This window comes from Mastomys coucha, unplaced genomic scaffold (assembly GCF_008632895.1).
Source record: "Mastomys coucha isolate ucsf_1 unplaced genomic scaffold, UCSF_Mcou_1 pScaffold13, whole genome shotgun sequence".
Taxonomy (NCBI): Eukaryota; Metazoa; Chordata; class Mammalia; order Rodentia; family Muridae; genus Mastomys; species Mastomys coucha.
The window spans coordinates 70,270,291-70,294,495 of NW_022196895.1; the positions used below are offsets into that span (position 1 = coordinate 70,270,291).

The 24,205-nt window shown below is 47.3% G+C and overlaps 1 protein-coding gene across 1 annotated transcript in view; it reads left to right on the plus strand.

Annotated features, from left to right (window-relative positions):
- Nucleotides 1-780: 780 nt before the first annotated feature.
- Myo5b (myosin VB) overlaps nt 781-24,205 on the plus strand; it is a 317,620-nt gene continuing 294,195 nt past the window's right edge. Inside the window, exon 1 of the mRNA XM_031366041.1 lies at nt 781-1,227. Coding sequence (XP_031221901.1) covers nt 1,201-1,227 — 27 coding nt within the window. The 5' untranslated portion in view covers nt 781-1,200. The remainder of the gene's footprint in view (nt 1,228-24,205) is intronic.

Genomic DNA, 24,205 nt, shown 5'->3' on the forward strand with positions numbered 1-24,205 from the left:
AAAGCCACGCTCAGGGTCAGCTGCTATGGTTCAAAGCCCGAGGCAGTGTCCCTTACCGCTTCTCTCTCACCCTACTTCTGACAATTCTTTCCCCTTTGGGGATACCAAGAGAACTCCCACCTTCTGAGAAGGAGGAGCCTAGGGTCCAGTAGGAGACTGTAGGTGAAACTATTAGTGTTCCCGCTGAAGAACAGCACTTTACTGATCGAGGTGTCTGCGCAGGGTGTTCATTTGGGAGAGGAGAATCTTTCGTGGACATCAAAATCACCTTAGTAACGAACTTTGGCACACTTAGGCTTTTGTTTGTTTGTTTGTTTGTTTGTTGTTGGTTTTTTTGAGACAGGGTTTCTCTCTGTAGCCTTGGCTGTCCTGGCACTCGCTCTATAAACCAGGGTGGTCTCGAACTCACAGACCTCTGCCTTTTCTGTCTACTTCAGGAATTAAAAGGCGTGCACCAATACCTCCTGGCCATAATTAGGTTTTATTAATGGGAAAAAAAAAAAGTTCAATACAGATGTATAACACCGAGAGAAAAAGTACAGGTAGGGCCTCCCAGCCGCAGCTAGCTTTCTTTCTAACTCTTTTAGTTGCTTTTCTTCTCACTTTTAAGGTCACCAGTGCACTTTTGCCCACCTCTGCCCAGGTGTTGCGGCGGCGACGCGGGGCGCCAGGTGCGACACCCCGCCCGCACCTGTGCGGCGTTCGCCCCGCGGCCAGCAGGGGGCGGAGCGCGCCGGCTCCCGGGTCGCCGCTGCTCGCCGGCCCCGCCCCCCGCCCCAGGACCCGGTGGCGGCGGGGGCGCGGAGGGCTTAAAGGCGGCGGCGGCGGCGACGACCGCCCGCGGGCAGGCGCGGGGCGTCCCTTCCTCGCCGGCCGGCCGCGTCACCTCCGCGGTACCTGAGCCGGGAGTGCGGCGCGCCTTCTTCCCCGCCCTCCCGCCACTCCCGGTCGCCGCACCAGCGCTGCCGCCGCCCAGGGAGTAAAGGTCGCCCGGGCCGGTGCGAGCGAGCGGCCGTCCGCGCCAGCGGGGTCGGTACACCCGAGAAAGGAGCGCGGAGGACCTGGGACTCGTCCGGGAAGACTGCGCCAGCCGTGCACGGAGATCGCAGCGGGGAGGGAGCGAGGAGCCCGGCCTCGGCGCTCAGCCCGGACCCAGTGTCCCCGCCAGGCGCCCGGGGCTCCGGGCCGGCCCGCGGGGTCATGTCGTACAGTGAGCTCTACAGCCGGGTGAGTGCGGGCCCGGAGTAGCCCCGGGGCACAGGTGCGGCGCGGCGCGTTCAGGGCCACCTTCCCCCGCCGCTCCTGGACGCCCCTGACAGCGCCACTGCGGTCCCGGTCCCTGGCACCCCTAACTTGGATGGCAGAGAAAGTTTGGGTGTTCCGGGAGCGCGCCGCCCCGACTGGCCGCCCTGCAGAGTCCCCCCCCAACCCCCCGACAGCGGCGCAGCTCGGTCCCACGCTTCGCCCTTCCCTCCCTGTCCTCTCCTGTCCTCTCCTGGTCTAGCTGAGAGCCTGGAAGCAGAGGGGCGTCTTAGCCCGCTGGGAGCCCGGGGGTGGGACACCAGACTCCACCGGGGACCAGGTTCCAGGCTCTCTGCAGTGTGGAGAGCCCCCTTCGTTTGCTTTTCTTCTAGCGCGAGGCAACCAGAGGGACCCTAAACTTGGGAGTGGAGAGGGACGAGGAGCCCCTGGGTGGGAGGGGCACAGAGCTTGAAGGAGGTAGCAGTGGGTAGAGAGACGTCGTCGTCATTTCTAAGGATCCCAGGGAAGTACTTTCTTTAAAAGAAAAAAAAAGTATATGGATACACATATAAAATTCTTTTTAGTTTTTTATGTGTATTGCTTGCATGCCTGTAAGTGCACCTAGAAGGCCAGAAGGGGGCATCAGAGCCTCCGGAATTGGAGTTACAGGTGGCCGCCAGCCGCCTTGTGGGTGCTGGGAATAGAACCCCGGGTCCTCTGCAAGAGGCAGGAGCGGAAGGTTGCAAGTGCTCTTAACTGTGGAACCATCTCTTCAGCCCCAGGAAGCCCTTACTGAATTTGCTCACAATGGGTGTTCTGAGGCAGCCCCTGGGTTATCAGGTATGTAGATTAGGGGCAGGTTGGAGTAATTATTGACCAGGGCTGGAGTGTCGATTTTCAGGTTTTTGGGTTTTTTTCAAGGTCAGGGTGCGCCTGTGTGTGACGGAGGGGAGGGGGTGGTCAGGATTGGAAACGGGTGCATCAGGAGTGTCTGCTCCCGGGTTACACGGCAGGTGCCCTCGTTAAAGTGACCAGCAGCTTCCCAGGCATTGGCTCTGCAGCCCTAGCCCTTCTGGTTTCTGTCTGGTCCGGGGTGGGGTGGGGTGGGGGGGCAAGGTGACACAGCAGGGCCTTGAATCCCCTGTCCTTTTGTTCCTTTAAAAAAAAGAAAGTTCATATATCCCGATGTCTGGTTTTCTCGTTCGTCTTTTCTGGTGGCTGGGACCTGTTTGACGGTCTTGCCTGCCTACACGCCTCTGTGCAGAGGGATGTGTGTATGCAAACGCTCTGTGTGGACGCGAGTCCTGTAGGCGAGTTTGCAATTCCTGTTTCGCCAGCCTGGTGGACAGGTCTGGGCGGGGTAGGAAGAGGTACTTCCGCATCCTTACCTGGCGGTTGCCACCTAGTGTCCAGCGCGTGGGGGAGCCCTTAAGCTCCGTGGGCTTACTGCCCATCACAGTTTGACATTTTAAATTTTCTTCCCTTTTTCGGACCCGGTCCGAGTCAGCAAGGGCTAACTAACGCTCATCTAGTAGTGATGAAGGTGGGTGCTACCTGGTTGGGGGGCCAGTCCTGGGTTGTTTTGAATGGCCTTTGGATCCACCAGGGACTCCCCCCCCCCCCCCCCCCCCCCCAGCACTATGCGTACCAGTCTCTGTGAGAGGGGTGGAGAAGGTGCGAGCCTGGGCTGGAACTCTTTAGTAATACCGGCTTGGGCAAAGCACCCCACCTCTTTTACTCGTGAGAGTTTTGGGGAGGAGCCTTGGGAGTTCCGACTTGCAACTCCTTGCAAGTGGCTGGAACCCAGTGACGCAGAGAAAAACAACCTGAGCTGGATGGAGTGTTCAGAGCTGAAGGCTGTGTTCCGTGACAGCGACAGCGAGCGGAGCAACAGTGAATACAATACAAGAGATGAGCAATTGCTTCCCAGGTTCATACAGCATGTGCTGAAGTCCCCGAGCAGACTGTATTTAACTGCTGCGTCATGAAGCTAGTGAATTACTGAATACACTGAGTTTTGGGAGATCTGGTTTCAAAAAACCAAAACATTGATACTGAAATTTTTTTCTGGTAGATCGTTTGCTGGGGAAACAATTTGATTTTTAGTTAGAAGTGAATATATTGCATGCTAACGGCGAGTTAGCAGGAGTCTGATCCTGAATTGTTTCAAGTGTACTTTTGAGTTATCCATCTATGGACAAAAGCCACAGTTCCTGGAACTAGTTAAGAAGTGTCTCATTGGTGCGAGGGTTCAGAATAATAAAAGCAAAATGAACAGAGTCCACTGTTAGTGGTCTCTGGCTCTAAGTTATTGTAAAGTTATTGAATCTTAAGGCAGAGTGATTTGTGTGTGTGTGTGTGAGCACTAGCTTCCAAGGGTCCTCTTGGTTTCGTTCTGGTGATTGGGTCTAGCTGTTCTGCAGCTCACTCTGTAGACCGGGCCTGCCTCTACCTCCTGAGTGCTGGGATTAAAGGCATGCACCACTACACCTGGGTAGCTTCCAGGTGTTTATGTTGGGCTCCATGGCTCCTTCTGGCAGTTAAATGCCAGACTTACACTAATGTCTGAGAATCGGTCAGGCTGCTTTCTAACCACTGTAACCCGGAGTGCCAGGTGGGATTCTGAGCATGCGCCATAGATCGCAGTACCAGCTGCTCAGACGCACTCCCGATTCTGGGGAAGTTGGTTTGCTCATTTCGTTGTATTAATTGAAATAGCCAACGTTCCCTTTTTGTTTGTAACCTGCTAGTGGGTTTTCCTAACGTGTCAAACACTGGGCTGACACACACTTTAATGTATTATGCATGATGGAAATAATTATCTGCCGTGCCAACAGCAATTTTAAATGTTTGGAATGGAAATTTTATAACCCTTTATTGATCATACCTATTGCCTTAGTTGCGAAATGTTATTGGAGTATAAAACATGATATAAGATGGGCACAGCTTGTAGGCATTAAATGGTTCTGGTTGCAACTGAGTATATTAGTATTATTTCTGGTTACTCAAAGACTTTTCTCCCCCTACCCTTTTTCTCTCTTCAACTTTAGGCTCCTATGCTATGTAGTGTATGTATGAGGGATGTTAATTGATTTTTCTCACTGGTGAAGGGCATGTCTCATTAACAAAGACCCTCCTATTTTTAGAATACCCAGCCCCTTACCTTTGAGGGATTGCTTTCTTTGTAGGGAGGATGGGAAAAGAAACTCTGAGCTAGATGTTTTCAGAGTGACATCACGGTGAGTCACCTTCATTGACTCTTCAGAGAAAGCTGGAGTGGACAATGGGCTCTGTTGTCACAACAGCTCTCTATATGACGTATGTTAGTGATTTGTTTTCCAGCCACTAGAAAAGACAAGGTGGGCTTGATGTGTCTGGGCCCTGAAGGAAGCGCATACGTGTGCTAACTTGGGGATAGGATTTGATGGTTTCAGAGGACAGCCTGATCGTAAACTATGCATAGTCTCTCTCCCCCAGGCTGGGCAATAGAACCTCTAGAGCTCTCTTCTGGATACAAAATCTAAACACTGCTTTTTAGTTATTTTAAATAATGACATTTTATGTTCGCTTCTTGATTTAGAGTTAGCAGAGTGTCTGGGAGACCAGCACAGTTAGGGCAGTGCTTTGGGATAATCCTTTTGTGCTTAGCTTTTAAATGCCAGGTAGCATCTCCATAGTCTAATGAAAACTCAACACACACACACACACACACACACACACACACACACACACGTTTTCGTTTCTCTTTAGTGCCCGGGCTGGGATCCAGGCCTTGTCTATGCTAGGCAAGAGCTCTACCGCTGAACAGCACCGCAGCTCTAACTGTGGCCTTCTAAGCGTGCTGCTCAGAGTTCGCCCTATTGACTGACACACCTTGTGAGCATCAACTTTGAGCTTGGAGCCTTTCCTGAGAGTTCAGATAGGAATGCCACTCCTAAGCAAAACAGAATTCCTGTGATCTGTGCAAGTATCTTTTAGCTTTCACTTCCCTGTGCCTCAAGTAACTAGGTTTCATATTGGTGTGATGGTTTCAATGGGTTTGCCACCTCCACCCCCACCCAATAGACTCATGTGTCTGAATGCTTGGCTCACAGAGAATAGCACTGTTAGAAGGTGTAGCCTTGTTAGAGTAGGTGTGGCCTTGTTAGAGTAGGCGTGGCCTTGTTAGAGGAAGTGTGTCACCATGGGGGTGGGCTTTGAGGTCTCCAGTGCTCAAACTCTGCCCAGGGTAGAATTCAAATCTCCTCTTGCTACTGAGTTCAGATCAAGATGGAGGGCTCCTCCAGTACCATGTCTGCCTGCATAATGCTGAGCTTCCTACCATGATGAGAATGGACTGAACCTCTAAAACCATAAGCAAGCCCTGACGAAATGCTTTCTTTTATAAGAGGAAAATTGTAGACAGACATGGTGCTGGAGAAGTAGCTGAGAGTTCTACATCCGACTCCAGGAAAGAGACATACTGGGCCTGACATGGACCTTTGAACTCTCAAAGCCCACCCCCATGGACACAATAAAGCCACATCTACCCCAACAAGGACACACCTAATAGTGCTATCCCTGATGATTAAGCATTCAATCTAGAAGCCTCTGGAAGCCATTCTTATTCTAACCACCACTTTCCACACCCTGGATGCCCATAGGCTGGGAGTCATATACAAAATGCATTTAGTCCAATTCCAGAAGTCCACATAGTCTATTAACAGTCTCAACACTGTTGAGAGGTCCAAAGTTAAAACTCTCTTCTGAGACTCAAGGTAACCTTTTAACTGTAAACCCCTGTAAAATCAACATCGAAAAGCAGAACACATACTTCCAACATATGACAGCATAGGATGTCCATCACCATTCCCAAAGGGAGGAGCAGGAACATACGGAGGAACTACTGGACCAGAGCAAGACCGAAAATCAGCAGGGCACTAGACTTGGCATTTCCACGTCCGATGTCAAAGCGCTCTTCAGACCTCCAACTCCTTTTAGCTTTGTTGACTGCAACACACTTCTCTTCTGGACTGGTTCCACACTGAGTCTATGTTTTTCCTCAGCAGGTATCCCATGGCTCTGGTACCTCCAAAATCTTGGGGTCTTGAAAGCAATACAGGGTTCACCTTCACAGTTTCATATAATGGCCTCCTGGGAGCCACCATGCTGGGACTCCTCTGCCACATACCTGGATGGCTTAAGCTTTTTTTTTTTTTTTGTTAAATTCTTTTCACAAGTTGGAGGCTTAGGTGGATGGGGTCTTGCCCTGAGGTCACGGCTCCCTTTGTCAGACTTCTCTTTAATTTTCGTTTGTTTATCTTCTTAAGTACTGCACTGCTCCATTACATTCCTGGTGCTCCTTTTCTCCTCAAACTGGACATTTTGTATTTCTCTTTGTCCCCCTTGCTTCCTTTCATTATTAGTGGTCACTCTTCTGCAGATCTATAACCACATGGCAGAGTACATACTTGAAATCTTCTCTGCAATTTCCAGTAATCCCAAACCCTTTGGTTTAGCCTCAGGTAGATTTGATTTGATTTGTTTTATTTCTTGGACAAAGGCAGAAAGCAGCCTCTTCCTTCCTTCCTTCCTTCCTTCCTTCCTTCCTTCCTTCCTTCCTTCCTTCCTTTCTTTCTTTCTTTCACCAAGATGTCAAAAAACAGTTCTTGGGTCACCTGCTAATAATATTCTTGTCCTCTGAAACCTCTTGAGCCGGTCCATCCTAATCTACATTGCTCTTATAGCACCACTGCCCTGCCTAAAGGTTCAACTGCTTTCATAACCCAAAGTCCCAGAGTCCACCTTCTACCAGGAAGCCACATGGTCAGGTCTGTCACAGCAATATCCCACTCCCTGGTACCAATTTCTGTCTCTGTTTTATTGTTGTGAAGAGACAACATGGCCGAGGCAACTCTTAGAAAAGCATTTACTTGAGGTTGGCTTACAGCTTCAGAGGTTTAGTCCATTGCCATCATGGCAGGGAGCATGGCAGCATGGAGGTAGACATGGGGCTGGAGAAGGAGCTGAGATTTCTACATCCAGAGCCACAGACAGTAGGGAGGAAGAGAGAGATCTGGGGCTTGGAATGGGCTTTTTGAAACCTCAACACCCCCCTCCCCCAGTGACCTACCTACCTCCAACAAGGCCACACCTCCTCTACCTCCTAATCCTTTCAAATAGTGCCACTTGCCAGTGGCCATCCTTATTCTAACCACCTCCTCTTATGGTAGATGCTCCTCAGGGTTTTTAAGTGTCTCCATTTTGAGGAACACTAAAGTTGCTGTTGTGATGCAGGAAGTTCTTGTAACATATCACGTTACATTGTTGAAGATGAAGTGGTTGGCATCACTGTAGCCATTCCTCACTGGGCCAGCACCTTCCATCTTTCTTCACCCTCCCCAGCTCTGGTCATTGCTCTTTTTAGATCTTTGCCCTAAGTTTCATGCCTTCAAGCTGACTTTCTTTGGAAGGTTGAAAATCTTTTAATATGCTTGATGTTTCTTCCTTTTCCTGCTTCCTAGCTCCTTTTTTTGCCAAATGACTTCGTTTCTAGAAGAAAACACAACAACCAGAATACTCAGCATCAAACTTATTAAAGTTGAGACCATTGCACGTCCTTTCCTCTTCATTTGTTCTGACTCGTGCCTTAGGGGGAAAAAGCCTCATTGGTCCTGAGAGCTGTTACCGAGCACTTTTGTGCCAAGTTACTTCTTTGCACTGTGCAAAAAAGTAGAAAGGTTAACCCATTCAACAGCACTAAGATGTAGGCATTTGGAGCATCCTTGTTTAATAAGCAAGGGGTCTTAGGCTGACATGGGTACCTGAAGCAGGGGTCTGCCCGCTGCTCTGCTGTTTTCTCTGCAGTATCTGTCCCTTCAGGGGTGCATCTGGACCATGAATTGTGTGTAAGTCTCCAAAGACTCCTGGAGACCATCCGCACCCATCTGCTTAGCCAAATGTCTTTCAATGCACGAGAGTGTGTCTTGCTGCCTGTCTGTGGGCCAGCAGATGTTTGATGTGAGCATGAGCTCTTCATGGAAGGTGGAAGATTCAATCATTGCAGGCAAGACTTCTTAAGTGCACAGGGAGAGAACTTTCCAGCTGTACTCTAGGCTTCTGAGTATTTCCTTTTTCATTTTTTTAAAGATTTATTATTATAAATGAGTACACCGTAGCTGTCTTCAGACAGCACCAGAAGAGGGCATCAGATTTCATTATGGGTAGTTGTGAGCCACCATGTGGTTGCTGGGATTTGAACTCATGACCTTTGGAAGAGAGGACAGTGCTCTAACCCACTGAGCCATCTCACCAGCCCAGAGTATCTCCTGATATAGCATTAGCATGCCAAAAGATTTGTTAAAACCCTTCAGAAACATTCTCTAATTCAGCATTTTAGGTTGGACTCGGGAAGCAGTCTTCAAGTTGCCTAGACTTGTGTGGATTAGGTACTTTTGGTAATTTGCTAAATTGCTACCTTTGAGAATGACCACAGTGTCCATTTCAGCACTAGGTTAAAGAGGCTGACCTCTCAGTCCTTTCACAGTTCACTCCCCTTGTTTTTCCCCTTCTTGCATTGCGGTCTTGATAAGTTTTCCAGGCTAGCCTCGAACTCATGGACTACAGGCAAACACTACTGCACCCAGCTTATTGCCTTCCTTTGAACAATTCTACTTGTGACATAGACTCTTTAACTTTTGTCATCATCGCTGAAAGATGAACGCCTTTGATAGTTTTTTTAGCCATTGTAGCTCTCAAATGGGCTGCGACTTGAAATCATCACAGAGGAAAGGATACACCGAGAGCCTTCTGCATGATTTTCAGACTCATGACTGTAACTTTGACATCAAGAAGTTCAGGCTCCCCTAAGGGTGGAGCCCAGACTCCATGAAAAGAGGGGGAAATATTTTTGGGTATCACTGGGTGTGGTGAGAGGGGAAATATTTGAAATGGTAAGTTGTACTGTGTTTTTCTTTATATACACTATTACTGTACACTGGTTTATCCTGCTTTTCCCATCTGCCCAGCCACATCCTCAGCATAGCTCCAACCAGCCAGGTCGCGCATCGTATAATGCATTACCTCATTTCCCATGATGCTCAGCACTGTTTGTTGAAGGTGCTTCAGAGAAGAACAAACATTGTTTTGTGCATTTTGAAGCAAAATGGAAAATATTGTTGAAGGATAGGCACATAAACTATGAGGACATGAGGAGAAGGGAGACTAGAGAGTTTGGGGCTGGAGGAGGCATGAGAGCAGAAAGGAGGGAGGTACTGTTGGCAGCCTACGATCTCATCTGTGTCAGGTCAACAGTTACGTGAATATAAAAGCACTACAGGTAAGTGCAGTCTCTACCTGTGATTAAGGAAACTTCTCTTTGTGACAGAAAGCCACAACCAATCAAAATGCAGAGATCTGGAGCCCCGTTTCAATGGATATCTACAAAACATTCCCACACCTAAGGCTCAAGGGACATTTAAGAGGGAGCAGATAGATTGTAAGAGCCAGGGGATCAGGGAGTTTGCAGTGAGGTTGTGTATCTCAGTAATGTCATCAACTGCATCCATAAGGTCTCACCAGCACAACTGCCTAAACATCATGAGCTCAGTAAGGATGGCACCTATGGGCATCCCGCAGTGGACAGGGCAAAGGCCATGAGGCCTCAACCCTACACATAGCACTTGATGCAACTGATTAACGCTCTGAGTGGGAGAGGTGGCCTTCCCCAGGGGTGAACACACTGACTGGTTGATGAGTGTCAAACAGCCCTAAAACCACACAAGCACATTATATGGACTGAGCAGGCTATGTTTAAGGATCTATATGTGTATACATATATGCATGTAATAACAGTGGGAAAAGGGGCAGAAGGCTTGGAGGGAAACATAGGAAGGGAGAAATGTTGTAATTATAATCTCAGAAACTCACAAATATATAAAAAATCGCCATTGCTGCAGACTGGGATTGCGCTGAGCTGAACATGGGCTTCAGAGCTTTGAGAGCACGGGTACTTTGTCTGTTGTGCATGCAGTTAATGGTCAGATGTGTATATTGGGAAAAATCACTCACTGAAGACTTACACTGAATCGTATGTTCATGGTCCTCAATGTTCCCAAGACAGGATTTGGCAAACCGGACACACAGCAAATGTCATTAGCTTAGTTTAATTTCTACCCCCAGCCCCCTCATTCCTATTGACAAGGAACCAACCACCTTTAGACTAACATTACCTTCTGCCATGCTTGGGCCCAGCATTGATTCAGGTACCAATCAGAAAATCCACCTTTATCCTCTGGCATTTGCCTAAGTCTGTGAAGTGGGAAGCCCTGGTAGATGTGGTGGTTTGAATGAGGATGGCCTTTGTAGGCTTATTTGAATATTAGGTCTCCAGTGGGTGGAACTGTTTGGGAAGGATGTGGAGGTGTTGTTGAAGGATTATATGTCACTGAGTTGTCAAGAACCCGTGCTGTTCTCAGCTCCCCGTCTGCCTCACACCTGAGGATCAGATATAAACTTTCACCTGTGGCTCCTTTGCCTGCCTGCTTGCCTGCTGCCAATGTCTCCTGCCATGATGGTCATGGATGCTACTACCCCCTACATCTGTGATCCCCAATTAAATGATTTCTTTCATAACTTGTCTTGGTCATAGTGTTTTGTCACAGTGATAGAAAAGTAAGGTAGTAGATTATAATTTTTTTCATACATATATATGCTATATATACACATATATGTGTGTATATATACATACATATATTCCAAGGGTTGGTATAAAATGGGAATTGAGATAACAGGGAAGCAGCATTGGTGGATGAGAAAGCTTATGAAACAGGCTTGATTCTGACTTGGAATGGTTCACATACATTTAGGTCGTGTCTGTCTTCCCTCCTTTGTAGGTCATTCCATGTGAAAGGCATCGTCTTTTAATATCTGTGAACTCCGAGTGTCTCATTAAGCATCACATTAAGACTCTCTAGATTTTGCGGGGTGAGAGTAGGGGAGAATGAATCTCCATACCTCATGTGAGACTGGGCAGAGCAGGTCTTCAGAAGCAACAACAGTAAATCAGGGAAGACGGATTAGCAATAGGATCGGTTTCAGTCTTCAGGGAAGAAAATGCCTATCGGGTATCCATCTGAAGATGCAGACTGTCCTTTATATTTATCACATGGGCAACAAATACAGTGCAGGTCTGGGCGAACGTGAAAGCCAGTGTGGGAAACGGGATGAGTTGTCTCTCCGGAGTGATCTTTGACCTTGAGTTCTTTTGTTGTGTGAAATTAGCGTTAAGGAAACATTAGTACAGTGAAGGAGATAAACTGCTTGATCTCATCTGAGCAGATTTCATCTCCTTCTCAGTTTGCCTCTCCTCCCTAGTGATGCTGATGTTTGTTTGTAAAATGAGGGAAATGAATGTCTGCTCACCCCGAGTTGAATGTTTCTTTGCTATCAGTCCGTTTGCCCTGTGTGTACATGTTTGACTGAAACAAGCCTCGTGCACCAAAATAATGGCATAAAATAATAACTGCTTTTAAAATGTGATTCTTATGACCGGTGCACTAGATCCTGCACTTCCGAATAAATCATCTCTCTGAGGGCAGAAGTAGAAGATATAGATCATCTATCCTGTCTCTGAAACTGGCTTCCCAGCTGGTGATGTAGTCTTGAGGTTCTCATCTCTGGAGGTAGAACCACCATGCTTGAATGGCATACTTTCTAGAATTAATCAAAGGCTATTTCAAAATAGACTAGACAGGACAGGGATTTACTGATGGAATTGCTCTTACACGTGATGTCTGATGTCTCTAGGGATCATTTCCTTAAATGTGTTACTATTGTGTGTTTGTGTGGTGTGGGGAAGAACTTGAGTGGGGGTCAGACAAAGGACCTCTTTGTGGAGTTCTTTTCCATTGCATCCTCTTTTGGGTCCCAGGGAAAGAATTTGGGTCCGAGTCAGGCTTCTTCAGCAAGTGCTTTGCCCACTGAGCCATCTTGATGGCCGTGCATGCCAGTTTTGTGTGCCTTCTTGCTAGCTGTGGTTCTGGGGTCACTGTTACTTTGAATATTCTCAGTGTCCAATAACCACAGAGTGTGTGAGGCTGTTGGGAACGGTCATCTGGGTGTGACAGTTATGATCTCTCTAGAGATTTAGAAACTCACAGAATTTCATGGTTATACTGATTGGTGGTCCACTTAAGTTTACATATAAATATACGGAACTTAATGCAGATTCATAGAATTATCTGCATCTATTATGACTAGTATAATAGCATTAATAAGTATCTCACGATTTAAAGATGAAATGGAAAGACTTTCTACCTAGGATCCTAAAACGGTGTTTGGAAAGATGAAGGAAGGTCCCTGCTGTGCTGGGCAGGGTGTTGGGTAGTGACCATGAGTGATAGTAAAATGAGAAAGGAGGACACAGAAGAGCATTAGTCACACTGGCCACAAAGAAGCCACTTGGGTGTCACTTATAAGGACAAACAGACCAACAAGATGCAGCAGTATACAACAGGATATAATCAGCCTTAGGATCCACACATTCTGCACCAAGGTGTGCTTTGGGGGCATTTTGTAAAGTAGAATAAGCCATTTATAAAAAGATAAATATTGTATGATTTGACCTAATATATAAGGCATAGGATAGTCATAGTCATGGAGAAGAAGAACCGTGGTTGGTCACTGGGAAGAGAGGAGAGAGTTTCATGGATTCAGAATTTCAGTTTTATGAGGTGGGTGAGAAGAATGTGGCTATGGATTATAGTTGGAGTAAATGCCACTGAATTCTACACCTAAAAATGGTGGTGCTAAATATTTACATTTTGTATACTTTATTACAATTATAAAAAGTACTCTGGGGTAGAAGAAAGATGAAAGACAAAAGTATAATGTAGGTTAAATTAGGTTAGACCTTCATATGGTCTAGACTAGGGTCTGAATTCTGGTTCCCGAGCTGCCCAGTGATCTTAAACATAACCTCCAGGTTTCAATGAACTGTAAGACATGAATAAAAATCTACACAACCTTTCAGAGGTAGGTTGGGATAAAAAAACAGGTGAACTGTCTTAGCTGGTGATGTCATATCTTGAGGACACAATCACATTGTTGGGAAAGCCACAGTCTCGGTAGTGGTTCTCAGCCTTCCTAATGTTGCCACTCCCAAATACAGTTCTCATGTCGTGGCGACCCACAACCATACAATTATTTTTATCGCTACTTCATAACTGTAAAATTATGTTACTGTTATCATACTGTAAACCACTGTGAAAGGTTTGTTCGACTCCCAAAGGGGTCACAACCCACGGGCTGAGAACTCCTGGTCTAGGGTAACACAGAACAGGGCCAGCCTGAGGGCTGGGGTGCGAACTCTATGTTTATCCATTATGTACTGGGTGGCCTGTCTTCCGTTGTGTGTCCTAGCCTTGCAGAGCACAAGCATCATGGGGAAACTGGGGTCTACACTGCGCTTGCCTCCTTTCAGGCTGCAGAGCACACAGGCTTTGGGGGTCCTGGCTTTGAGGCCTGCTAGTCAGTCAGACCTGAGTATGCAGCGAGGTGGGCCTCCTTTTCTACCGAGAAGGGCTACTCACATTGACACAGCTGGCTGTCCTGGTTAAGTTTAACTGTCAACTTGCTGTAGCCATTACTCATCTGAGATGGAGTCTCCATTGAGCAGGTTTCTCAGGTCAGAATGGCCTGTGGATATATCTGTAGGAGGTTGTCTTAGTTGTTAATTGATGGAGGAGAGCCACTATGGATAATGCCCTCCTAACACAGGTGGTCCTGGGCTGTATAAGAAAGCTACCTAAGCACAAGTAAACTAGCAGACAGTGTTCATCCATGTTTCTGCTTCAAATGCCTTCCCCAACTCTCCTTCATGATGGACTGTAACCCAGGGTAAATCCCTTTTTCCTCTAAGTTGTATCTGACCATAGCAACAGAGAGCTAACTGAACACAGTTCCTCTTAGCACTTAGCTATTTGGGATATAAGGGCACTTCAGCATATTGGCTCTATTCTTAGGAAGCTTAAAGCATTGAGATAGATGGGTGTTTCTTAGGCACTGGCCTAATAGGCAGTATTGGGGACCCAGAAAACTTCTCAGTATACCATGGCTCTGGGTACCTGATTGTCATGCTGGTAGGAGAGGGTACATTTCTTTACATGCTGGTGCCACAGATGGTGTGATGGTTTGTATATGCTTGAACCAGGAAGTGGCACTATTAGGAGGTGTGGCCCTGTTGGAGTGTGTCACTGTGGGTGTGGCTTTAAGACCCTCATCCTAGCTGCCTGGAAGCCAGTCTTCTGCTATCACCCTTCAGATGAAGATGTAGAACTCTCAGCTCCTCCTGCACCATGCCTGCCTGGATGCTGCCATGCTCCCACCTTGATGATAATGGACTGAACCTCTGAACCTGTGAGCCAGCCCCAATGAAATGTTCTTATAAGAGTTGCCTTGGTTATGGTGTCTGTTCACAGCAGTAAAACCCTAACTAAGACAGAAGTGATGCGATACCCTTTGGTCTCTTGTCCTGTCTGCTTGCTTTGGCCATGGATTGAGTACCCTTTCTCAATTTCTAGTTCCAATTTAGGATGGCTCCATTGTTCACTGTTGTGACTGTCATGGAGGACCAACATTCCTCCTCTGGTTCTCAAGATTGAACCCAGGGCCTTGAGCTCCACTGTGGAGCCTTTTGGTCAGCTGAGAGCACCTTCTTGATTGGCTACTTGTGAATGGGTCCTACCTCTGGTCCAGGTGGCTTGCCCTCCCAGCCCTTGTCCTAAGGAGCTTCCTGAGATGAGACTATGATGGGAAACTTTGTTCCTCTCCCGAGAAGCACGGATGTTGCTGGCATCTGAGACATGCTTTCCTGTTTGGGTATATCAGTGCTACCCAGAAAGTATATGAGAAGCAGACTAGGTCCTGGGAGATTGGTCCTGGATTGAGTTATCTCATAATAGTCCATGTTTATTTATGGAACTCACATCCTTCTGCTTTAGTTGCAAACCTGGTTTCTCCCGTCGTCGGTCTACTCCAGATGCCGGTGGGTGTTTCTGTGTCTAGAAGAGGAGCTATCACCTGCTACCTCTACACAGAAATAATGCTACCTGTTCCCCCCTTGCTCCCCCCCCCAACTTGTCACTATGTGCGAGTCCAGACCTTTTCCTTCGGTGTGTCCACCTTCTCTTCTAAAGGGTCCTTCATTATCACCATGTTCTCGGGTTGTCCCTCTCCGTTTCTTCCTCCCTTGACTCTCGTTCCTTAACTTCCCGTGATCCGTCCTTAATAAACCCTCCAGGGATCATCCACTGTGCTAATGTCCCTGAAATGTAACTGGCAGTGTGCAACCAAACCCCACTCACCAGGCTGCTGGGGTTACACCACCCTCAGACATGTGCACCCTCACTTACTGGGACGAGTGCTGAGGGCATCTGCCTGACCTGTGCTCGGGTTGCAGTGTGAACCATCTCGGGAATCAGAAACGGCCTAAATGGCTGGCCAGAGAATACCGGAGTGTCTGCAGCTGTAACACCCAGATACTTGGAACAGTAGTATCCTTCATGTGAAACAGCATGACTGAGTGCCACCGCTTTATCTCATGCAATAAAAGCAAACACTTGGCTCAGCGCTGGAATTTAAAACCTCACCTTATGCTTTTTGGGATTCCCATTGGTTATCATTCCCTCCTGAAGTACACTTATGCATCTGACGTTTTTCTATTAATTTACTGTATAAGGTAGACATGTTCAGAGGTTATAGTTTTTGTTTGTTTGTTTTTGAGTTATGGTAAACACAATGGTTGGAATAGAGGAAGCTTAAAGCACCAAGCCAGAGAAGCTTTGATAGTGTCCATTACTGTGCATTCTGATGTAACACCTTATTTAGTGGGTGGGAAGTGGATTTTACGCCATCTCAGCTGTGCACTTGGTGACATACCTCGGAGAGTGTGAATCTGTCTTGCAGAGAGAGTGCACCTTCGGCTCACAGTGCATGCCACAACTTTTATTGCCACAGCTGAGATGTCTTAATTGGCTTTGGTGGGCTGGGCAGTGTTGAGTGTTAGACCTACCCATGAGATTCTGCTTAATGCTAGGTGTAGCACAGGGGTGTGAAAGATAAGGCCTGGTCCCTGTTCCCACTGTGGTAATAATGTCATAAATGCTATCCAGAAGTAGAGTGTGAAGGAGCCTTCTTTTCTTCTTCACCTTCAGAGGTGGCCAGGGTGGGACCCTTCTAGGGGGAGAGTCACTGTCATGGCGCCTGTTAGGTGGGATCCTTCTAGGGGGAGAGTCACTGTCATGGCGCCTGTTAGGTGGGACCCTTCTAGGGGGAGAGTCATTGTCATGGCGCCTGTTAGGTGGGACCCTTCTAGGGGGAGAGTCACTGTCATGGCACCTGTTAGGGTTCTTTCTGCTGCCCTTTGTGGTTGCTCTTCCTGCTTAACCCTCTGGGCCTCAATGCTTCTCTGCTGCCTCCAAGCATTTAAAAGAATGGGCTCTCTGTCAGGAACCAGAGTTCAGTGGGTGGTATGAACAAGATGGCTGGGGCGGGGGGAGGCTTTCAGTCCTCAAAGCTGTTCAGAAGAACTCACTGGAGTGGGGCCCACTAGCCTGGAAAGCTGTCCCTTCCCTAGCCTCCCGGAGGCCTCCTTAGGAGAGCCAGACTCTGGTAAGACGACAGCTTGATTGAATGGGATGGATGGGACAGAGCTGAAGTTTTGTGCAGTTCCTTAAGACTGTGAGAACATCAGATATTGACACCAAATAATTTTCTTAAACTACCATGCTTTTTAAGAAAGAGGGTAATGATGAGTGCATATAAAAATCCAAATGTAGAAATGTTTATGTACTATGAGAGCTTACACAGGTTTAGAAATAATTCCTCTAGAGCATGAACAAATATTCAAAGTATGAGAGACTCCATTTGCATGGGTCTGTTCCAGACTACCTGGCTCTGACATTTGGGAATATGCCTTTTGTCTTCTTGGATGCTCTTAGCTTGAGCTGTAAAGGGCAGAGTTGAATTGACTTCAGTGTCATTTGGGGTAGGTGGGCAGGGTGGCTTTGTTTCCATAAAATAAGGCTGACTGGCTCATACCATTAGGCTAGTGTTTGGTATTATTTTGGGAAGATGTATCTAAGCCCTTTTACTATCTACCTTATAAAACACCACTTTTCATCCTTGATGGCAAAGGGGGGTCCTGGTGCAACATGACTCAAGATCCCTTCAGATAGAACCAGAAGTACACAGGCAAGAAACATCTGCCAGTGTTTCTTTAAAAAAAAAAAAAAAAAAAAAAAAAAAAAAACCTGGGATGATAAATGATGTTCAGGAGTTGCACACTTGTCTTTTAGGCAAAAAAAGTAGTTGTTTAAGTTGTTTCAGACTTTAGAAAAGGATAGTGCTATTGATTTTATGTACTGGAGTAAGATTGCCATCACATTAACCTCTTTACGGCCTCCATTTTATTATCTAGACAGAGGTTTACAGGGGTGAGACTACAGAACAGAAGTTCTACAAAGTTCCTGGTGTGGACTCTGGCCAGTGGTGGCTTTTGTCAAAAGTGTTGCCTTCAATTGGGAGACAGGTATAGAAGAGAGGATGACCTTGAAGGGGACCCCTCTTCCCCCAACAAAAGATGTCCTTTGAAGAGGACCAAATAACACTCATATGGCTTGGGTAAATCAGGCTTGCGATGCATATAGATTTCAGAAATGCAGCCAGATGAACATCAGCACTCCCCACCCTCCAAAACCCAGAGGAAACCAAAAGACCCTCCACGTCAGAGCAGTGACTTCAGTTGAATCAGTCTGCATGGCGAGGATGTGCTACAGGGAAGCCAGGGACTGGAGGGAGTAGATCCATTTCCCTGCAGCCAGAGCCTCTTGAAAGGAGGACATTTTGCTGTGATGGTTGGAACTGGAGAGTTCCAAGGAGAATTCTGGGGCTCCGTGGCTTTTGCTACATTACTGATTTGTAGATGCGAGCCCACCATTGAGTATCCCAGTAAGATCTGACCTCCACTGTACTGTTTTCTAAACTGATTTCTTTTCACATCAGTCTACCCATGTAGCTTAGGCTGTCTTGGATCTCCCAGTCCTCCTGCAACAACCCTCATAGGATGGTACTATTCTCAGTGATGCATTTTAAGGAGCATCAATAAGTGAAGCCCATCGAAAGGTAGATGCTCAGGGCAGGGAGGTCTCTGGACAGATGTCCAGGCAAAGGCAGGCAGGGAGAATCTTTCTAGGTGTGATGGCAAATGGGACGCTGCAGCAGGAGGGATTGGAGTTCCAGACCCACCTGGGCTACGTTGGACAACCCTGCTACACACACACCAAACAAGGTTTAACATTGAAATGCCACTGTGCTGTCATGTGAGGTTGTCTTGCTTTTGACTTTTCTGAAGAGTAAGATGATGAGCAATGGCCGTAGGTGGTGGTGCAGCAGATTTCCCTTAGCGTGGGAATGTGTGGTCAGTTAGACCCTGGTCGTTCCGGGGACAGAATGGCTGATTTATGTGTAAGTGAGGGTGGCTTCTTGTCTCATATTGAGCAGGTAGTTGTGGAAGCCAAGATGCAGCCAACGTGCCCTTGAATAGGAGTTTGACCCTTGAAACTTCTTTCCTATCAGAAAAGTGGCTAGGACTAACTTCTTTTGGGGAATAAACATCAGATTAAGAAAAAGAGAAATTTTAAATGAGTGATAGGAAAACAGTAAAGTTCTTTGAGAGTCCTCTTAGAACCAATTTATGGTTTGCTTGTCCTGGTTTGTTTTGTCAACTTTGACACAAACCTAAACATACCTAGGGAGAGGGAGCCCCAAATGAGAAAAATGCTTTTTCTTGTTACTGATTGATGAGTGGTTAATAATTGACCACCCTTGGGTGGTGGTCCTGAGTCTTATAAGAAAGCAGACTGAGCAAGCCATGAGGCAAGCAAACCAATAAGCAGCTTTTCTCTACGGCCTCTGCTTCCGTCCCTGCCCAGACTTCCCTCAGTGTTGGAGCGCATGACCTTAGAATTGTAAGCTGAAACAAGCCCTTCCATCCTCAAGTTACTTTCAGTCATGGCGTTTGTATCACAGCAACAGAAAAAATCCTAAGACCATTTCTTAGAGAAATGAGGTTTTCAACTTGGTTTGAAGAGTTGGGAATTATAAAGCCGTTGCTGATATAGTCTAACTTACTACCTGGGATTTACTTCATGTTGCATGTTGGTAGTTACGTAGTGCTTGGCTGGAGAAAAGGAACAGGAAGAGCGCACCTGTTATCCATTCTGTGGGGAAGCCACATGTAGGTCGTGAGTTTGGATGTAGACAACGATGGGATAAGTATAAGAGGGGCCAGAGAGGGGAGATGAGATGTATTTGTGATAGAGGAGAGTGAACATTTAGGGAGATGTGAGTTCTGTACTCTTGGCTGGTCCTTCCTAGACCCCCTTGACCAGACAAATGCTCCTGGTTGACCCTGCAAGAATGAAGTTCACTTAGGACCTGGCTTGCCTTACTTCAGATTTCTGTTCCCCATAGTGTTCTGAAAATTGACTAGGTCTAGTCCAAGCATCCCATTAATGGTGAGTCATGGATGGATGTGATGATGGACTGGCGTGACTGGCTTCCCCGAGTCCTCCTGTGGCTTTGTCACTTGATCCAGAGCCTTGACATGGGTGTGTTCTTCCAGGAACAGGGCCTGATGTCTAAGGTCAGACCCTGTTCCCGTGGCAGCACCAGGTAACAGAGCACAGGGAGACAACATAGGCACTTTCCACTTCATATGTGCGTGTCAGTGACTAGAAGTGCATACATTACCATTCTGTCTGAATCCTGGCACACGGGAGGTGTCCCTGAAATAACTCAGTGGGTAGCTTCTGAATTTCCCTTTCAGAAAACACCAGTGTTTGTTTTAAAAGTACCCCCCCTCCTGGCCCCAGTATACTTTTTTGTTTGTTTGCTTTTTCTTTCCTACTTACATTCTTATTTTTCTTGTTTACACAAGCCCAGAAAGGAGTAGAAAAAATACAGGAGCTTGATGTGTTGGGAGGCTCTGTCAGATGGACTGAAACTCAGCCCCTGGCTTAAAGTTCTAGCATGTGATGTTGGATCTTACTGGGAATTAGAGGGTAGTGGAGGTGGGAGGTTCCATCACCTGCATACTTGTGATTGTGTGTTTTCTGGAGTCTTACAAGCTTGTGTCTGAGTTAGTTTCTTATCACTGGTTACACTCTATTATTTTCCACTTTATTATCATATTATCTCCATAATCATGTGAGCTAACTTCTATAATTTTCCATGTATGTATGTATGTATGTATGTATGTATGTATGTATGTATGAGCCAAGGCCTCATTCTATAGCCCAGGCTATCTTGGGACAGTCTGCCCACCTCAGCTTCCCAAATGCTGTGGTTACAGGCATGAGCTGCCTTCTTCCTTTGTATCCCTGTGTGTTCTATTGAGTTGGTATATCTGGAAAACCTAGAATAATGGAGGTTCATTTACTTGGTGTATCTGGAAAACATAGAATAATGAAGGTTCTGGTTTTGGGATACTAACATAGTCCAAAGATCCAAGAACCGAGCGGTCTCATGCTTGAGGGTTGGTGAGTGACAGTTGAGATGCCCCACCTGAAGGGGGCGCTGTGGGGAATGAGGATGAGGAGAGGGGCTGAGAGGCATTTCAAGTCTTCTGCATTTGTGTTGTTTGAGCCCTAAGTGGTTTGGAAATGCCTGCCCATCTTGGCCAGCAGGGACTCTTCACTCTGGATTCCACGGCTGATCTCTTCTAGAAACGATTCTCACAGACAGACCCAGAACTAATTGGCGTATCGGCTCTCTGGGTATCCATCACGTGACTCAACATTAATACTGAGTCTGATTCCTTAGGGAGGTGGAGTGAACATTTTTAAAGAGTTCCCCCTTACAACGAAAGTGCATAGAAACGGGCTTATTTGTGGCTATTTCTATTTCTTCCCCAGCCTTTGCTGCCTTAGTAAGTGTCACAATAAAGTTGCACTCAGAGTTGGGTGTCACCCTTGACTCCTCCTTCATCTCTAAAGTAATTCCCGTGGGCCTGGCTTCATATCTAACTTGCACCCTTACGCCTCTCGCCCCTCCTGTTCTCACCTATCCACCCCATGGTCCCTACCTGGATAGTGGAGTCCTCTGTCTCATCAGAGTGGCCAGATAAGTCCCCTGTCACTTTTGACAAGCTGCCTTGCTGGGTCTGTAAGACTGTATGACCTGGCCCTGTGTACCCTGGCTCACTAGGATTCCCATGAGCACTTGCTCTTGCCACTCACCCAGCTGCTACTTTGTACATCATAGGCTGCTTGCCTCTGTCCTGGGTCCTCCTGTGTGGATATCCTCTCCCAAGTGCTTTCTTGCCTTTCGGGCTTTTCCTAAGCTGCCTCTTCGACCCATCGCCCTCTTGTGCATCCCTTCCTGCCCTTCAGATGTCTGCTTGCATAGCCTTCTGGGAGAGCAGCACTTGCCTCACCAAGTGCCGCATCTGCTTTGCCTAGAACACGTGTAACACCCAGAAGGTGCTCTGTAAACCTTTAAAATCAGGCACCATACTACAGATTCACTTCACAGAGCTGTGTGATAACTGGCAACCTTATCTGAGTCATTTTAGAGATAATTATTGATGAGGGAGCTACCTCACACTGAGTGTGAGGATCTTTGGCCTCGCCCTGACCAAACCAGCTTACTGTGTGTATTCAGAAGGTCTCAGATTTCTGGTTCTTCAGGCCTGGACCCTGGTGTATATTCTCTCTTCTGGATCACCAGGGAGAACCACTATAGCCAATCTGCTTGTTCTTGGCCCTTCCTTGAATCCCATCAGAGGCATGTTAACAAGGGGTTGCTTTAATAAACACAGCCCTCCACAGCTGGGGCTAGAATAAGTGCCTTTGTTGATTCTCCAGATTGTGAGCACCCTTCTGATCAGGCTCCTTAATGTATATGTGTGTGTGTGTGTGTGTGTGTGTGTGTGTGTGTGTGTGTGTGTGTGTGTGTTAGTGAACAGGCACTTAGAAGAGTATTTATTGCTGAAGGGTTTTCCAAACCTAGGTTTGGCTGGCTGCTAATGAGGTGCTCTGTCAGGTTTGTTTCAAGAGTGATGCTCCCTGAGGGGTGGTGCTCCCTGAGAGGCAGTGGCTTTTGATGAGCAGTTGTCCTTTAGGACCAGCCACACCCTCTGCTTCAACTTCCTGACAAGACTGATCTCGACAAAACCCTTTCTGTGGAGCTGCATGGCTCCGGCTGAAACAACACTGGAATAACACAGGAGGTCAAGTGCCCTTCAGCCATGCCAGCTAGAAGCTGGCCTGTAGCCCGAGCACTCACAGACTGTCAGCGTGCTGTGAGATAGGATCCCCCGTCTTCTGAAGTGTCTTGAGTTCCCCCCCCACCCCCCGAACCATGTTACATCCACCTAGAATATTCTTTCTCTCTCTATTTCTACATTCTCCCTTTAAAGACTAGCCAGACTGGAGGCTTTCCATAAACACTCCAAGCCACCTCAGCCTAAGGCCATCTGTTCTGATTGGTCTGAGCACTTACAGTAAATGACCGTGCATTACAAGGTCTTGGCGTTCGCTCACAGCATCTTAGGCCTGTACTCCCGTCTCTGGCATGCATTGGTCTTTATCTTTTGGCTCTTTCTTCACTTTTACATAATTGCCTTATCTTTTTTGACTTCTCCATGAGGGCAGCATCCTTGCCAAGGGCCCCAGGGAACTCTTACCGAGCAGGCACTAGGTGCTTGTAGATTTGAAGAACAGGTCTATGTAGAACTTGTGGCCAAACAAGCCAGCTGTGGAATCTCTGAAGTTTTGGGGGTCTGGCAGATGCCAGCTGTGGGCAGCCTGCCTGCAAGGGGAGCCTGAGGATGCAGGTATGGGCTTGGCACAGGGAGCAGTATTTTGTCGCTCTTGGCTCCAGAAATGGCTGTGAGCAAGAGCGATGGAGGTGTGCTGGATTTCCTGAATGCTCATTTTTCTAAGGTTGAGCAAAAGAGTGCATTTCTTCCAGCGTACTCTTATCTGACCCCTTGTTCTACCCATGTATAATGCAAGCTTCTAATCCTCAGAAGGCAGGAAGGGGATGTTAAAAGCTTAGTGTTATTAATGGTATGCTTTGTGCAAGAAAAAGATCCCTGGAGTGTGGGAGTCCTGGCTACCACTTCTTTCTGTCACTTCCATCTCTTCACTGAGACATTGGGCAAGTGACTCGGTTTCTCTGTCTTTTCCGGTCTGCTGAGGGAGAACGATGGGCTTTACCTCAGCTGTGTTGCGGGTGGAAGTGAGATCCTAGAGCCATAAAGTCAGTTGGGTGAGAAAGAAAGATATGGGATGATGCCTCGCAACCAGGCCTAGGTATACAGGTGCAGGTGTTCATTTGCGGGTGACATCTTCAAAGGTACCGAAGCCCAGGGTATAGAGCCAGTTCAGAGACAGCATTTGTAGGTGGTGTGGTTGCAAAGCTGGCACTGGGCAGCCTGAAGTAGGTGCCAAGGTGCTGGCAGAGGCTGTCCTAGCCCACTGCTGGGGAAAACTGCTCTTGGATCTTCAGGGCTGTGCCATCATGTCTCTGAGACATGGGAATGTTTTTTTTTGTTGAGTTTTTGGAGCTGCTTTTTGTGGTAACAGTAGTAGGGAGATAGTAGGAATGGGGTGGCGGTCTTCTTTCCATCAGGTGTATTAGCTGAGCTATGATTGCCGTGAGCACGGGGAACGCAAACTCCCCCTACGTCAGTGGACCTCAAGCTTCCAGACGCTGTGACCCTTTAACACAGCTCCTCACGTTGTGGTAATCCTCAGCCAGGAAGCTATTCCCATTGCAACTTCATAACTGTAACTTTGCTGCTGTTATGAGTCATAATGTAAACAGCTATATTTCCTGATGGCCTTAGGGTATTGGACCAAGGGTTGAAAAGGGGTGAAAAGGTAGTTTGACTTCCCTGGGGTTGAGACCCACAGGTTGG